This window comes from Homarus americanus, unplaced genomic scaffold (assembly GCF_018991925.1).
Source record: "Homarus americanus isolate GMGI-L3 unplaced genomic scaffold, GMGI_Hamer_2.0 scaffold36188, whole genome shotgun sequence".
NCBI lineage: Eukaryota > Metazoa > Arthropoda > Malacostraca > Decapoda > Nephropidae > Homarus > Homarus americanus.
The window spans coordinates 1,482,285-1,502,618 of NW_024718183.1; the positions used below are offsets into that span (position 1 = coordinate 1,482,285).

At 39.1% G+C, this 20,334-nt stretch overlaps 1 protein-coding gene across 2 annotated transcripts in view; it reads right to left on the bottom strand.

Moving 5' to 3' along the window:
- LOC121859240 (uronyl 2-sulfotransferase-like) overlaps positions 1-20,334 on the bottom strand; it is a gene marked incomplete at its 5' end in the record, with an annotated part of 50,527 nt that overhangs the window by 17,367 nt on the left and 12,826 nt on the right. For both annotated transcript variants that reach the window (XM_042355978.1, XM_042355977.1), the window contains 2 exon segments: positions 10,199-10,365; positions 11,309-11,497. In XM_042355978.1, coding sequence (XP_042211912.1) covers positions 10,199-10,365; positions 11,309-11,497 — 356 coding nt within the window.

The following is a 20,334-nucleotide window of genomic DNA, read 5'->3' on the forward strand; positions in this document are numbered from 1 at the left end:
TGGAGTAGAGAAATTTCACCAGTATCTATATGGGAGGAATTTTGTTTCAATAACTGATCACAAGCCTCTCTTGGCAATTTGGGGTCCTAAATCACCTGTTCCTACACTTGCTGCAGGAAGAATGCAGAGATGGGCTTTGATATTGTCGGCATATGACTATGAGATACAGTACAGACGTTCAGATGATCATTCCAATGCAGATGCTTTGTCAAGGTTGCCATGTAGTGGATCAAATGATGGAGTAGAGCCTAAGGTTTATGCTGTAACCATGATAGCAGAAGATTTTCCAGTCATCTCCGGAATGATTGCTCATGAAACTAGGAAAGATGTTGTATTAGGAAGAGTCCTGGAGTTACACTAAATGGATGGCCAGAGATTTGTCCATCCTTAGATTTTCAACCGTATCATTTAAGGAGATGTCAATTATCAGTAGAACAGGGATGTGTGTTGTGGGGTATGAGAGTGTTAATTCCACAGTGTTTTAGAGGGCAAATTTTGAATGAACTGCATTTTGAACATCCAGGTATATGTGCTATGAAAGCACTGGCCAGAAGTTTTGTGTGGTGGCCTAAACTGGATGGTGAAATAGAAATGATGGTACGTGAGTGCTCTGTTTGTCAGAATGTTAGGAGTATGCCACCCAGCACACCTTTGAAAACCTGGAAATGGCCTACCCGCCCCTTCCAAAGAGTACACATTGACTTCTGTGATAAGGGAACAGACAAATTTCTTGTATTAATTGATAGTCATTCAAAGTGGATTGATGTTAAGCACATGTACAGTACTAATGCTGGTAGCACCATTGATGAATTAAGATTAATATTTGCCGAAAATGGAATACCAGAAGAGGCAGTTTCTGACAATGGTCCTCCATTCCAATCATCAGAGTTAAAAACTTCATGAGATTCAACGGTGTAAAGCATGTACTGACCCCACCCTATCATCCTGCCTCTAATGGTGCAGCAGAGAGATCAGTTAGAATTGTAAAGGAAGCACTTTCCAAGCAGGTAATTCAAGGAACTGTAGGAAAATCAATGAAAAACAGACTAGCAATTTTCTTACTCAGATACAGAACCACGCCACATAGTGTGACAGGATGTACTCCTGCAGAGTTAATGGTGAAGAGACAGTTGAGAACAAGATTAAGTTTAGTTAAGCCAAGTCTGTTTGAAGTTGTAGAGAGGAAACAAGCTCAACAAAAAATGTATCATGATAAGAGTTCCAGTGAAAGAGTGTTCAAGGTAAATGATAGGGTGAGAGTTAGGAACATGGCTAAAGGTTATGGTACTGTACATGCAAAGTGGATAACTGGTGTCATTGACAAGGTATGTGGATCTAGGACATATTTAGTGAAATGTGGTAACTCTGAGATATGTTCATGTGGATCACATCATTCAGGCACATGACGAGATAAATGTAGCACCAGGACATGATGATAAACTTGAAACAAGTTTAGTTGATCATGATGATGATGATGTCAAAGATGATGTTTCCCAGCATCCACTCACTGTGTCAACTGACTGTAGTGATGATATGTCTGTCACTGATAATGCACAGAGTGCAAGTGAAACCCCTGTAAAACTTGATGGAGGGAATAGTCCTAGAAGATCAAATAGAGTTAGGAGACCTGTAATTAAATTAGACCTCTAATTATCTGAATTGTGAACAGGCCTTTCAAAACTGTTTAGTTAGGAAGTTATATTTGTTGTGTTCTATTCTCTTCTTGCCTGCCATATGTAATTCTGTAAGTTTTGTTTATTTAGGATTTGTAGCAGCCATGCTCTCTTTTGAAAGGGAGAAATAGTGTTATATATATGTATGTTTATATGCTGCCTTTATTGAATATATATATTATATATTATGTTACTTCTTACCAAAGTCAGAAAGTGTTTAGCTTGTGTAAACACGAAATGTGTTAGGCACGTTGTAACCAAGAGCAGAGAATAGACGCCCAGCCAGACCCACCATGTGCTTGTCATTCTCCCATTAAATAACGCAAGATACTACATTAACCTTTATTCTATTCCTTCCTATAGTATACTAGATACTTACAGTACCTAATAACCACGACCATGATTATAACAACCACGACCATGATTATACCAACCACGACCATGATTCTAACAACCACGACCATGATTATAACAACCACGACCATGATTATAACAACCAGGACCATGATTATAACAACCACGACCATGATTATAACAACCACGACCATGATTATACCAACCACGACCATGATTCTAACAACCACGACCATGATTATAACAACCAGTACCATGATTATAACAACCACGACCATGATTATAACAACCAGTACCATGATTATAACAACCACGACCATGATTAAAGCAACCACGACTATGATTATAACAACCACGACCATGAATATAACAACCACGACCAAGATTATAACAACCACGACCATGATTAAAGCAACCACGACTATGATTATAACAACCACGACCATGAATATAACAACCACGACCAAGATTATAACAACCATGACCATTATTATAACAACCACGACTATGATTATAACAACCACAACTATTATTTTAAGAACCACGACCATGATTATAACAACCACGACTATGATTATAACAAGCACGACCATGATTATAACAACAACGACATGATTATAACAACCACAACTATGATCATAACCACCACGACCATGATTATAACAACCTCGACCATGATAATAACAACCACGACCATAATTATGACAAACCACGACTATGATCATAACCACGACTATGATTATAACAACCACGACGATGATTATAACAACCACGACTATGATTATAACAACCACGACCATGATTATAACAACCACGAATATGATTATAACAACCACGACCATGATTATAAAAACCACGACCATGATTAAACAACCACGACCATGATTATAACAGGCACGACCATGAAAATAACAACACGACGATTATAACAACCACGACCATGATTATAACAAGCACGACCATGAATATAACAACCACGACCATGATTATAACAACATCGACATGATTATAACACTCATGACCATGAATATAACAACCATTAGGATTATAACAACCACAACTATGATCATAACAACGACTATGATTATAACAATCACGACCATGATTATAACAGGCACGACCATGAAAATAACAACCACGACCATGATTATAACAAGCACGACCATGAATATAACAACCACGACCATGATTATAACAACATAGACATGATTATAACACTCATGACCATGATTATAACAACCACGACCATGATTATAACACTAAATGACCATGATTATAACAACCACGACTAGGATTATAACAACCACAACTATGATCATAACCACGACTATGATTATAACAATCACGACCATGAGTATAACAACCACGAATATGATGATAACAACCACGACCATGATTATAACAACCACGACCATGATTATAACAACCTCGACCATGATTATAACACTAAATGACCATGATTATAACAACCACGACTAGGATTATAACAACCACGACTATGATTATAACAATCACGACCATGATTATAACAACCACGACTATGATCATAACAACTACGACTATGATTATAACAATCACGACCATGATTATAACAACCACGACTATGATCATAACCACGACTATTATTATAACAACCACGACTATGATTATAACAACCACGACTATGATCATAACCACGACTATGATTTTAACAACCACGACCATGATTATAACACCCACGACCATGCACAACACGACTATGATCATAACCACGACTATGATTATAACAACCACGACCATGATTATAACAACCACGACCATGATTATAACAACCATTGACCAAAATTATAACAACCACGAATATGATTATAACAACCACGACCATGATTATAACACTCACGACCATGATTATAACAACCACGACCATGATTATAACAACCATGACCATGATTATAACAACCATGACCATGATTATAACAACCACGACCATGATTATAACAACCACGACCATGATTATAACAACCATGACCATGATTATAACAACCATGACCATGATTATAACAACCACGACCATGATTATAACAACCACGACTAATAGTCGACTATGATTATAACAACCACGACTATGATCATAAACACTGACATGATAGCAACCACGACCATGATTATAACAACCACGACCATGATTATAACAACCATGACTATGATCATAACCACGACTATGATTATAACAACCATGACCATGATTATAACAACCACGACCATAATTATAACAACCACGACCATGATTATAACAACCATGACCATGATTATAACAACCACGACCATGATTATAACAACCACGACCATGATTATAACAACCGACCATGATTATAACAACCATGACCATGATTATAACAACCACGACCATGATTATAACAACCACGAATATGACTATAACAACCACGACCATGTAAATAAACCACGACCATGATTATAACACTCACGACCATGATTACAACAACCACGACCATGAATATAAGAACCACGACCATGTTATAACAACCACGACCATGATTATAGCACTCATGACCATGATTATAACAACCACGACCATGATTATAACCACGACTAGGATTATAACAACCACGACTATGATCATAACCACGACTATGATTATAACAATCACGACCATGATTATAACAACCACGACCTGATTATAACAACCACGACCATGATTATAACAACCATGACCATGGTTATAACAACCACGACTATGATTATAACAACCACGACCATGATTACAACAACCACGACCATGATTATAACAACCATGACTATGATTATAACAACCACGACCATGATTATAACAACCACGACCATGATTATAAACTACATGACTATGATTATAACAAACAACCATAATTATAACACCACGAATATGATTATATAAACCACGACCATGATTATAACAACCAGGACCATGATTATAACAAACACGACCATGATTATAACAACCACGACCATGATTATACCAACCACGACCATGATTATAACAACCACGACCATGATTATAACACTCACGACCAAGATTATAACAACCACGACCATGATTATAGCAACCACGACTATGATCGAACTACGACTATGATTATAGCAACCTCGAATATGATTATAACAACCACGACTATGATTATAACAACCACGAATATGATTATAACAACCACGACCATGATTATAACAACCACGACTATGATTATAACAACCACCCGACCATGATTATAACAACCACGACTATGATTATAAATAACCACCACCATGATTATAAAAACCACGGCCATTAGATAACAACCACGGCCATGATTATAAATAACCACGAATATGATTATAACAACCACGACCATGATTATAACAACCACGACTATGATTATAACAACCATCACAATGATTATAAAACCACCACCATGATTATAAAAACTATGGCCACAGATTATAACAACTAATGATTATGATTATAAGAACTACGACCATGTTTATAACAACCACGACCATGATTATAACAAACTATGACCATGAGATTATAACAACTACGACCATGTTTTATACAACTAATGACCATGATTATACCAACCACGACTATGGATTATAAATAACCACGTACCATGATTATAACAACCACAAATATAGATTATAAATAACCACTTAATTCATGATTATAAATAACTAATGAATTACATTATAACAACTACTTAATTGGCGATTATAACAACCACGAATATGATTATAACAACCACGACCATGATTATAACAACCACGACCATGATTATAACAACCACGAATATGATTCTAACACCCACGACCATGATTATAACAACCACGACTATGATTATAACAACCACGACCATGATTATAACAACCACGACCATGATTATAACAACCACGACCATGATTATAACAACCACGATCATGATTATAACAACCACGACCATGATTATAACAAGCACGACCATGAAAATAACAAGCACGACCATGAATATAACAATCACGACCATGATTATAACAATCACGACCTTGATTATAACACTCATGACCATGATTATAACAACCACGACTATGATCATAACAACCACGACTATGATCATAACGACGACTATGATTATAATAACCACGACCATGATTGTAACAACCACGACCATGATTATAACAACCACGACCATGATTATAACAACCACGACCATGATTATAACAACCATGGCCATGATTATAACAACCATGACCATGATTATAACAACCACGACCATGATTATAACACTCACGACCATGATTATAACAACCACGACTATGATTATAACAACCACGACTATGATTATAACCACCACGACTATGATCATAACCAAAACTATGATTATAACAACCACGACCATGATTATAACAACCAGGACCATGATTATAACAAACACGACCATGATTATAACAACCACGACCATGATTATACCAACCACGACCATGATTATAACAACCACAACCATGATTATAACGTCCACGACTATGATTATAACAACCACGACTAAGATCATAACCACGACTATGATTATAACAACCTCGACCAAGATTATAACAAGCAAGACTATGATTATAACAACCACGACCATGAATATAACAACCACGAATATGATTATAACAACCACGAATATGATTATAACAACCACGACCATGATTATAATACTCACGACCAAGATTATAACAACCACGACCATGATTATAACAACCACGACTATGATTATAACAACCACGACCATGATTATAACAACCACGACTATGATTATAACAACCACCACCATGATTATAAAAACCACGGCCATGATTATAACAACCACGACCATGATTATAACAACCACGAATATGATTATAACACCCACGACCATGATTATAACAACCACGACTATGATTATAACAACCATCACCATGATTATAAAAACCACCACCATGATTATAAAAACCACGGCCATGATTATAACAACCACGACCATAATTATATCAACCACAAATATGATTATAACACCCACGACCATGATTATAACAACCACGACCATGATTATAACAACCACGACCATGATTATAACAAGCACGACCATGAAAATAACAAGCACGACCATGAATATAACAACCACGACCATGATTATAACAACCACGACCATGATTATAACAACCACGACCATGATTATAACACTCGCGACCATGATTATAACAACCACGATCATGATTATAACAACCACGACCATGATTATAACAACCACGAATATGATTATAACACCCACGACCATGATTATAACAACCACGACTATGATTATAACAACCATCACAATGATTATAAAAACCACCACCATGATTATAAAAACCACGGCCATGATTATAACAACCACGATTATGATTATAACAACCACGAATATGATTATAACAACCACGACCATGATTATAACAACCACGACCATGATTATAACAACCACGAATATGATTCTAACACCCACGACCATGATTATAACAACCACGACTATGATTATAACAACCACGACCATGATTATAACAACCACGACCATGAATATAACAACCACGACCATGATTATAACAACCACGATCATGATTACAACAACCACGACCATGATTATAACAAGCACGACCATGAAAATAACAAGCACGACCATGAATATAACAATCACGACCATGATTATGACAACCACGACCATGATTATAACACTCATGACCATGATTATAACAACCACGACTAGGATCATAACCACGACTATGATCATAACCACGACTATGATCATAACCACGACTATGATTATAACAACCACGACCATGATTATAACAATCACGACCATGATTATAACAACCACGACTATGATTATAACAACCACGACTATGATTATAACAGCCCCCACCATGATTATAACAACCACGACAGCCGTTATAACAACCACGAATATGATTATAACAACCGACCGTGATTATAACAACCACGACCATGATTATAACAACCTCGACCATGATTATAACGCCCCACCATGATTATAACAACCTCGACCATGATTATAACAAGCACGACCATGAAAATAACAAGCACGACCATGAATATAACAACCACGACCATTATTATAACAACCACGACCGCCGATTATAACCCTCATGACCATGATTATTACAACCACGACTATGATTATAACAACCACGACTATGATCATAACCACGACTATGATTATAATAACCACGACCATGATTGTAACAACCACGACCATGATTATAACAACCACGACCATGATTATACCACTCGCGACCATGATTATAACCACCACGACTATGATCATAACCACAACTATGATTATAACAACCACGACCATGATTATATCAACCACGACCATGATTATAACAACCACGACCATGATTATAACAACCATGACCATGGTTATAACAACCACGACCATTATTATAACAACCACGACTATGATTATAACAACCACGACTTTGATTATAACAGCCACGAACATGATTATAACAACCACGACCATGATTATAACAACCATGACCATGATTATAACAACCACGACCATGATTATAACAACCACAACCATCTGGAAAACGATGTCGCTCTCAGCTGGACGGTGGTTGCGCGCTAGCCAAGCACGAGCGTTCGAACTTTCACGCCTCGGTAAACTGTACCACAGGACTCGCCTCCGGGCACGAAGTGCCCATGATCACTTGTTTTTTCTAAAAACCAGTCCGGGAGGATACTCAGACTAGCAGCCTCGGTAAAGTTCGCCTGGATAGGCTGAATCAACTACTGAGGACATTAATAAAATAGAGCTATGAAGACTAACTCTGGCCTGCATGCTGAGAGTAATCAGAAAACCCAGGGCGGAAGGCCGAAAAGTTTCGTGAACGAACATGAGAAGAAGGAAAGGGATGGCAATATACTGTATATCATGGTATTCATTACTTGCACGTGTATAATTGGGACAAAGAAAAAAATTATATGTATTTATATATATATATATATATATATATATATATATATATATATATATATATATATATATATATATATATATATATGTAATCAACGACCTTACGAGCCAGGACTCGAACCCTAGACCTTAAGCAGTAGACCAGGGAACGCTACCGACCATATCACAAGGACACTAAAAGCAATCCTAGACTTTGTTATATTTCACACAAAGCCTGTTCATCGAGCTGATGGCGCCGTGAACCTCCCAATGGGGAAAGCCCGTGCCACTTATGTGGTGGGAGTAGCATTTTTCCGAATCCAGCTGGTATGAAACACGAGGTACCATATATATCTAATTTTTAGTCCATATAACATGCGGACTTGAACATATGCCACTCCCACTACATAAGTGGCACGGGCAATCCCCATTGGGAGGTTCACGGCGCCATCAGCTCAATGAACAGACTTTGTGTGAAATATAACAAAGTCTAGGATTGCTTTTAGTGACCTTGTGGCATGGTCGGTAGCATTCCCTGGTCTAGGGTTCGAGTCCTGGCTGGTGAGGTCTTTGATTATATGTTCAAGTCTGCGTAAAACAACGCCATTCACTAAGTGACTTGAAAGCAGAGGAAATAAGTCACTAAAGATCGACTGCCTTCCTAGAGATAGAAGACCAGCCATGGTCGCCATTCTTGGCCAGACAGTGTAAAAAATTGCCCCAAACTCAATATCTGAGAGACATAATCAAATTAGAAGTCACTCGATTTCCTCACCGTGCTAAGATGTATAAATACCAAAAATAAAATCCTCGTGGCACATAATATTTCAGCTATTACAACACAGATTAACGGGGCTTTCCTTGAGCGTGTTTACAGCTGATTCACTAGGCAAGAAGATGAAGATCATGAAGGTAGCTATGAGTGTGACGGGGAGTGCGGGAGGGGGTTTTGAGAATTGCAATTAAATGCCAGGTAGCGATGTGTCCTCCTAATATTAAGTATTTAAGTAATTATTAGATGTATTAATTGCCTGTATGTTTGCCTGGCGAGTTAATGCTAGGCATTTACATACGTATGTCTAAAGTTAGATGTCGCATTTTGAATTGAACAAAAAAAGTGAATACTGTATATGAATGAATATTAAACACTTTTCTCTTATACTGTATAATGTGTATATCAACAGGTTTACAATAACATAAACTGCAACTTACCTAATAACTCATTGTAGTATAAGTCAACCACATTTGCAAAATATTGAGGGAGGTGGCGCTGGAGCACAGTCAGAGTGGCATTAATATCCTCAAGGACTCCCACCACTGGATACCACTCCTCCACATTCTGCTTGGCAAGTTTCAGAGCTGCACCATTGTTTAGCTCTCTTTTCAGAAGAAGGATTAAATAAGTGGTCTTTAATTTACTTAGTGTTAAATCATAGTGAAGAGCAACTGATTCGACTATCTTGTGGTAACCTTCTATCCGAAATAAGCAAGTACAGTACCAAATTTGAATAACGAAGTGTCTGCCATACAATGGCTATAATCATGAATTGTGTTGTCAGATATGGTGAAGTCAAACAATCAAGTAAAACATTGCAGTACTGTGCAATTATGGGCAGAGCATCCATACACCTAAAAGCATAACTGACATTTTCACGGTATAGTACAGTACTATACAAGTATACTGTATATTATTACAGTTTGTATATTCTACCAACTTTTTCCGGACATGTATAGGTAATTCTCTGGCAGGTGATTTAAAAGAGTTCACAACTCTTCTTCCAAAAAGGTAAGCTCTGACAGTTTTAATTTTAATGCTAAAAGCTTCTTTAACTTGAGCTGTTGCCTCTAGTGGAATGGCCATCTTCTAACTCTATATATATGAACACTTGACTGAGAGACGCCCTTTGAGGTGCTCATAAACTTCTATTAAGTAACCCTTACCCTTCTGTAGTTTAAACTAAGCAGCTAAAGACATTCTAACATCTTCAGGTAAGTGAAGTGTCTAATTACCAGCCCAGTTTGATAGCTCTCCTCTGGAAAATTTAAAAAAATTGAGAAGTCTCGTTGACAAGCAGGATTACAGTCCCCTGCCTTAGCATCAACTGCCATAATCATCTACTGTACAGTATCTGCCAACCTTATAGTTCCTATTCTATCTGGTATTAAGTATGGTTTCTAAGTGCATATAAGCTGAAAATATATCAGTAATGTGAATCTCAAAATAGGGAATATATAGTAACAGAAAAAAATAACCGGTCATTACAAATTATCTCATTGTGTTCTTTGTGTGTGGAAAAAATTGAAAGGCTGAAGATGACTGACCTGCAGTATTCATGGTGGCCACAGAAGTAAGGGATGGTCAGGTCATAGTGGTGGCCAGTGAGGAAGTTACATTCTTCGCTGCCACTGAGGACACATTCCTCCAGGGTGGCATGGCGTGGCATAGGTGCTGGGTGGTAGTTAGGAGGGGTCATGGCACCAGGGCGAGGGGTCACACGGGCATAGTAGAACCTATGGTACATATATATATCACTGATAACTAAAGTGACATTATTTTTAGCTTATGAATATTCACATCAATGAAGTAAACATTTGAATCAGCAGATAAACAACCTTTTCATAATATTTTTTTTTTCAAAGAATATTTTCTTCCTCTCCACAATTTTATGCATAAGATACCCTATTATATAAAGCACAGTACTGTAGTTTGAATTAGAATGGAAACATATGAACATCACAGGATACTATATGTACGAGTACAGTATGTAGAATGTGACTAAATTATAAACTAATGATTCTAAAAACACAAAAATAGGGGCTCTGGGTCACTCGAATTACCGAAAAATCTGAATTAACAGAGTTCAGAATATTTTGACGTTATTCAACATTTTCTGAATTTTTGTGTTCGATTATTCGTTCGTTTTCTGTTCGTTTTTTGCAACATAATAATGTATTTAAAATACTGTGAAAATGTAATTATATTTTTAAACGTACAGTCGGGGTCAAAAGTCTTGAACACTTAGCAATATCTGGTGTCTACTTTTGAATTATACATATATGATTGGGATATACTAATAACACTTACTTGTCATCACATATTATGCCTGAACCACAAAATGTGATAAAACTCTCCTTAATACCTAAAATCTTCGGGTACTTTCATGCCAAATACTGTTAAGTGTTGAAGACTTTTGACCCCGACTGTACATACAGTAATAATAAAGTAAATAATACAGTAATAAATTGTAAATGTAACACTGCAAGATGATCTGATAGGCAAGGGCTGAGGTGACGTGGCAGGAGGTGGGGTGACATGAAAAGGCACTTAAGGAGGCGGCACACTAGGCACTTTCCTCCAAAAATATTGCCAGTTTTGCTGGCCATTGGCCTGAACGCCCAGCAAGCAGCAGGGTTTCGGCTGTTGCTAGAAATGGACAATGGTTAGGCGGGAATCTTTGCTGGCCACATTAGTGCTCAAATGAGCTTCATATAATTTCAAGTAAAAATTTAAGTAAATCATGAAACAATAATAATTTAAAATATAACACATAAACGGTGACATGTTTCTGTTTATTAATCAATTTAAAACTTCTTTAGTACAGTGATATCTCCGTTAGTTGGAGTAATTGGTGCAGAGCACTTCTGGGATTGAGAGATTTCCGGGTAACAAGATGACTCTCCTAAAGCTGAAAATAATCCCTCATCCAAAAATTTTCCTGAATTTTCTGGGTAACGGAAAAATGTTCTTAGAAGTTCCATAAATTTCCCATTACATCATCTCTTGAACCCGGAAAAATATCACCCATTCCCGGAATTTTCTGGGTGCTGGAAAATTTTCTCGAAATTTCCAGAAAATGCACCTGATTTTCATCTCTCAAATCTGAAAAAAACAATAAACAAAAACCTTCCCTTGAATTTTCCGGGAATCGGGAAAATTTTCTAGGAATTTTCTAGAAAATGTGCCCCTAGGAAAATCTGGGTTTGGGGGATTCTGGCTAACAGTGATATTACTGTATTATTAGATCATTATTCAGGGTCTTCTATGACCAGCCAGCCACCACCACTTTTAAAGAAACTTCACGAAGCACCCATGTCTTTTTTTTAGCTTTTGCAGATGCTTCACTTGCTTCAACAATTGAAAAACTATAGCACAATCCTGCAAGGCCTCAACTGTATTAACGTGATCCATGGCGAACCCTGTCAAGACACTTTGTTATTGTTTTCGTTGCATTGGGCAGATCCACCAACAAAACATCCCAGTGTGATGCAAAATGTTTCTTTGTTTGGCTGGCCAGACTGTGTTTACTAAACATGTTTTGAGAAAAGTGCCCAGTGTGCTGCCACATTAACACAGCACACACATTAACAACACTACTAAACCGCTGTCTTATAATATTTAATTTCAAATCTCAAATTTAAAATTAATTGATACATTGATGGCTCGATTTGGCTACTTTTACACTTAGACAACTGATCAATGAATAAACCAGGGCATATGGAAATGCATTGTACACTACAATAATATTGATTAAGTTCTGATAAATATGCTACAATATTATTTACTAAGTGCTCAAGACAGATCCTGTGGTAAGTACTGACCCTCTTGAGCAGTTAAAACAACAGAGCGTAGGGTCGTTCGTGTCGTGTAGCATCTCTGTAACGAAGTGTTGGCACTCGGGCCTCATTATTGAGAGCCGGAAATTGGACATTGATCACATAAGACCATCAAGATCGTCTTAGTGATGTAAATATGTAAATCAATGTGGGATTTTTAAGGTTATTCACAATTATATATTGAAAACCACTCTCTACTGACCAGAGGAATAGGCCGAGAGTTATACAATCGCAAAATCATTGCTATATGAGAAGATTTATCCAGAAAATTTAAAATGAGATGCGTGTATAGCTGTGATTGACAATCCAAAGGCTGATCAGAGAGTGTAGTATTGTGCCTTTAGCTAAGGCGACAAGTAATCAGGCACCACCGCTGGTAGTAACCAAGTCATATTATTGGTGCCACAAAAAAAGTTTTTCTTTTGTGTGTGAGTTTTCTCAGGTACTGAAATTGTACTTATGATCCACAATTCATAGGGAGATACAGTGTACACAGTGATAGCATATAGAGAATATACATTGAGGAGAATTGGAAGAGAACTTAAGTAAATAATAGCTAAAAAGGGAGAAAAAAAAACAAGCCGAGGTTGTCTCGAACGGCATTTATTGCTGTCACAAAGAAAGTTTTTTTTTCTCTGTGTTTTCTAAAGGATTGTTACTGTGCTTATGATCCACCATTCCTAGCGAGATACAGTGTACATAAGGAAAGCACAGAGATACAAGCAACTTGTCGAGGTGACCTGGAAAAAATTAAAAACAACTCAAACTGTCTTGGACAGCAACACTGGACGAACGAGGATGCCAGCAGGTCAAGGCTAGCAGCAGGGCAGCTAAGTGATTTTTTTTTTAAATAATATTATTGTGCCACAAGGGCATGATCACTCACACATCATAGTTCACTTAAATTACAATTAGTTGATGTGATTATAAAGGAAGTCATCCCAGCGAGGGGTAAATTTCTTCGTCACAAGAAATTAAGTGTGAAAGTCCAGTGGTTGGCACCTGACAAAGAGGCCTATGTATGAGGGCAGGAGGCTTTAAGGGGACCTTGACACTAAAGCCCTGCCACCAAGACACAGAAGAAATTATCTTAGTAATAATAAAGATTAATATTATTATTATTAAGCCAATGATTAGAATTATATCACATTGTAACTGGGGTTAAGGCTGAGAAAATTTGTACAGAGTCTGCACACCCCCAACCTCCCCAACAGCAACAGTCATGAGGCATCAGGAATCAGGGGCTCAAACCCCAGCATCACCAGGAAGTCTGTTGACATGTAATTACTGCAGGGTGAAGTCTAATGTAAATTGTGCGGGCTTGGGCTATACAGAGTTCAGGGTGATACATAATGTCATTAAGCATGAAGGCTGTTGCTTGTATTGCCCAGACTGCAAAGTCAAAGTAAACGAAGCGATTGCAAATGAGATTCCTAGGAACGGAAGTAGATGAAACTGGATCCTTGCTGGTTGCCAAACTAGATCATGTTGGGAAAAAGATCCTCACTAAGACTGACGAAGTGGCGGATAGAATGGAGGGAGTAGTGAAGAAGAGTTATGCTCAGGCTTTAGCAGGGCCACGGGAGGTGGCGGAGAGGAATGCAGGACCTGAACAGGTTCTACAGCAGCTGGGGATTCTGAAGAAGTGTGTTGAAGAGATGGCAACTAGCAGACCTACTGTTAGGGGAGGGGAGGAACAAGGGGAATATTTCGAGCGCAGGAACAACTTAATAGTTTTTGGAGTCCCTGACAGCCAGTTCGAGGAAGCTGAGAATAGGAAAACACATGGTAAATTGCATTTTGAAAATATTTGTACAGAGGCTCTGAATATGTAAGCCCCCCCTCCCCCTTCAGGATGTGAGAAGACTAGGACGAAAGCAGGAGGACAAGCCTCGATCCCTCAGGATCACACTGGTGAGTGAGGATAAGAAATGGGAAGTTTTTGAGGGACTTTTTTAACTATGTCGACATCGACTGGAGAAATGAGACCAAGCCAAATGACCTAAATAACTCCGCTACTCTTTTTGTAGAAACTCTGAGATAATTTTCTGTTCCAACATGTTAAAAATAGGGGAGCAAGCACCACTGGACATCATCATAACAAATGAGGAGGGTATGGTGGCCAAGTTGGAACACCTAGCCCACATTGGCACCAGCCACCACGGAACGGTGTCCTTCAGATTTAACTGTTACTTGGTTCACGACAAAACCAGGCCAAGGTTAATATATTGCAATGGAAATTTCGACGGGATTAGGGATATCCACTGGCCTGACTCAACAAGGTATAAGAATGCAGACACTATGCTGAATATTATAGCCAGTAAAGTGAACCATTTGATCTCTCTCTCTCTCTCTCTCTCTCTCTATATATATATATATATATATATATATATATATATATATATATATATATATATATATATATATATATATATATATATATATATATATATATATATATACACACACACATATAATCAATGACCTCACCAGCCAGGACTCGAACCCTAGACTTTATGCATGTGACCAGGGAACGCAACCAACCATGCCACAAGGACACTAAAAGCAATTCTAGACTATGTTATATTTCACACAAAGGGCAATACCCAATGGGAGGCTCACGGCGCCATCAGCTCGATGAACAGGCTTTGTTTGAAATATAACATAGTCTAAAATTGTTTTTAGTGTCCTTGTGGCATGGTCGGTAGGGTTTCCTGGTCACAGGCATAAGGTCTAGGGTTCGAGTCCTGGCTGGTAAGGTCGTTGATTTTATATATATATATATATATATATATATATATATATATATATATATATATATATATATATATATATATATATATATATATATATATATATATAGAGAGAGAGAGAGAGAGAGAGATAACCAAACCCAGTGCCTCCAGGAATACAAATAGACAGCTATACATAAACCCTGCAGCGGTTGGCAAAGTTGAGAAGAAAACCCAGAAATTCAAGATGTGGGTTAGGACAAACGATGAGCAGGACAGGAGGATGTATGCCAGATCCAAGAACCAACCAAAGTCAGAGTGTAGAAGGGCTGAAAAGGAGTTCTAGAGGCTGATCGCAAGCGAGGTCAAGTCAAACCCAAAGGCGTTTTACCGCTAAGCAAAGTCGAAATTAAAAACGCGAGTAGGAGTATTGGACCTGAGGCTTGAAGATTGTAATTATGCAGATTCTGACCAGGACAAGGGGGAGGCATTGAACGGTTTCTTTTCCCCGTTGTTCAGAAGGGAGGATGCGAACAATCTTCCTGCGTTTAAGGACAGACAGTTTGACTCAGCACTGACCCACATTGTGTTTTCAGAAGAGGTTATAAGAAATAAATTGTCAAAGTTGAAGGTTCATAAGAGTCCTGACCCTGACATGGTGAATCCCAGAGTGTTAAGAGAGTTGTTCAACGAGCTTGTTGAGTCTCTGAAGATCCTGTTCTGTAAATGCCTGGATAAGCAAAAGGGCCCTAGTTATTGGAAAATATCTTATGCGAGTCCTATTTTCAAGAAGGGTGATCGACACTCCACACAGATAACTATAAGCCAGTGAGCCTGTCCAGCATAGTAAGTAAAGTACTTGAAACCATTATAAGAGAGCCCATGATGGAACATCTACTACGAAACAACCTTGTAAAGGATTGCCAGCACGGTTTTATGCTGGGGCATTCCTGCTTAACACAATTACTCAAGGTACTGGATATTTGGACCCAAATTCTGGAACAGGATGGTAATTTCGACAATATATACCTAGATTTTGCCAAGGCTTTCGACAGTGTACCCCATGTTAGGCTTAAAATTAAACTGGAAGGGTACTGGATTGTATTAGCCCCTGTCTCATGGCAATAACAATTATATAAATTTGGGTTAATACATTTAGTTTATATAATACAATCACCCCACGGTAATTTTCCATAAGCTGTGAGTTGCCATGTGCTGTTCACGTGAGGAGAAATTCCTCTATCAGTAGGCCTGTAGTGGATCTCTCCCCTACAACTGCATATCCCCATTCCAATGCGACAGTATCCTAGCAACCAGCGAGCTGCTCAGAGGGGGGGGGGGGTCACCACCTGCTACGTCTACCCTAGCAACGGAGTCAAGAAACCGGCGAGTTCCCACAGGTTTATTTCCGGCTGCTGTGTATATGAGCTCTCAGTTTCCCCATTGAGATGCATTCTGCCCTAAGTTCCTGAACATGCAACACCTCCTCTGAGCAAGCTCCTCGCTGACCAGCTCTCATTCTACCCTACGTTCCTGAACACACAACACCTCCTCCGAGCAAGCTCCTCGCTGTCCTCCAGCTCTCATTCGACCTGGAGGACAGCAACACACAACATCTCTAACGAAGCTCCTGCACAGATACCTCCTCAAGCACGCTTCTCACTGAACGTGTCTCTTGAGCAAGCTTCTCACCACACGCATCTCCAGCACCAGACTGTCTTGTATATAATATATTTTATATAAGAAAACCACCACCTAGAGTTTCCATCCATCCATCCTGAGTGCTAGACAACATAACATCACGAAACCCTACAAACCTAACCACAAATTTTCAAATACTTAAATCTGTATTGGAAACTTTTACTGTCAAAACTAACACTCACGAGACGATGGGAAAAAAATTCATCGTGAAAAAAACATAAGCAATCCTAACTCAACCTAACCGTTCTTAAATCTAATTAGTAATAAAATCTAAAATAACATTTTTGTTATTGTTTTTGTCATGTTTTACTATGAACCTAGCACTAAATATCACTTGTTTCCGTATTTACAGTTATATATCAGTGAACGAGGTGTGGTGATAGATATCTGGCATTTCATGTTTATTAGTTTGTATTCACTCGGTGTCGAACTCCTTGTGCGTTTTATGTATGTATTATACTCATGTATTATACTCGTTTATGTATCTCGTGAATAAGATATTTGCGATGGGGATACTTATGCACAGGTTCTATCCTGACACAAAGCTTGGCGAACTGTGGCTGCGGCACCACCCCGAGAATCATCAGTAGAGTATACCTGTATTGAATTCAGCTCCCACACCTGACTCTATGCCACCAATTGTCATTCCCATGACTTCTCTCATGGTGGCTGAGGTCCATATGGATGATGCAGGCACATCTGCTACTCCTCGTCTTTCCTCCACCAGCCATCCTGTACTACAAGAATTCCAGCAAAATGCTACCGAGGGTCCTCAGAGTCTCTGAAGGTAGACGATCCTCTGAACCAGGTATCGATGGTAGAATCGTCAGATTGTTGCGAAGAAAGCGAGACCTCCTTGCGAACTGCAGAACATATTTCTGAGTCCCAGACATTCCAACAAATCCACCAACCCCAAGTCCCTCCTAAGTCCAACATCATTCTTCAAGTCCAGTTCCCGCACCACCAATCTACGCGTCAGAGGATCAAGATCTCTTCACACTTTACTTCACCCATCGATTCGATTCGTGAAGGTCATTCTACTCTGCGTTCTCCAGCCGACAACACCAACTCACCTGAAGCTCCTCAACCACACAGCAACTCTCCAGCATCCTACAGCATTGTATATACAATACACATTGAGTTAAGGAAATTGTGAGTTTCTTTTCTCATCCCAATCCTGAGTGCGAGATCGCCCTTAAGTTCCGTGTGTATGTGGACCTAAAAATAGAGAAAGTAGACTAACTGCACCACATACACACACAACAATATACAAAGTAATTTACCCGAACTGACAAACCAGACACTTGTTGTAGTGCAGGAAGACGTCGGATATGGAGGATACAGGCCTAACTAATGCAACGTTTAGGAAGTTACTAACTGCCGTAAAGCATGATGGCTGTTGCTGGTATTGCTCTGGCTGCATAGTCAAGGTGAATGAAGCGATTGCAATCCATAAGGGAACGAGTTCTCTACGGACGAAAATAGATGAAGCAGGAGCCCTGCTGGTTGACAAACTGGAGCAAGTTGGGAAAGAGATCCTTGCTAAGACTGAGGAAGTAGCTAATAGAATGGAGGTGGTTGCTAAGAGGAATTATGCTGACGTATTAGGAGGGCCACAGAGGGGGGGGGGGCGGAGAGTAATGCAGAATCAGTACAGGTTCTACAGCAGATTGGGACTTTGAAAAAGTGTGTCGAAGAAATGAAAATTAACGGACCTACTGTTAGGGGAGAGGAGGAACACCAGGAACGGCTCCAGCGCAGGAACAATGTAATAGTTTTTGGAGTCACCGAGAGCCAGGCGGAGGGAGCTGTGAGTAAGGAAACACACGACAAGGTGCTGTTTCAAAATATTTGCACAGAGGTTCTGAAGATTCCAGCAACCCCTCAGGATGTGAGGAGGCTGGGACAAAAGCAGGGGGCTAAGCCTCGCCCCCTCAGGATCACACTAGCGAGTGAGGAGGAGAATTGGCAAGTTATTCGGCAGGCAAAAAACTTAGCAAGGAGCGAGGCATTTCGGGATGTATTTATTCACCCACACCGCACGTTAAGGCAGAGGGAACAGCACAAGAAGCTCCTGCAGGACTTGAAGCAGAAGAGGGAGGAGTCGAGGAGGAACGGGGACGGGTGTACATGGGTTATACTCAGGGGGAGGGTAGTGGAAACAAGTGTGCCGACACAGGGCCAGGGGGCAGCAGTGCACCCTCCACCCACTCAACCCCCCACCCGGGAGGCGGCACCAGCTCAGCCTTCCGGACAGGAGGGAACGAGCGCCGTGTAAACAATGACATTTCTAACCACACC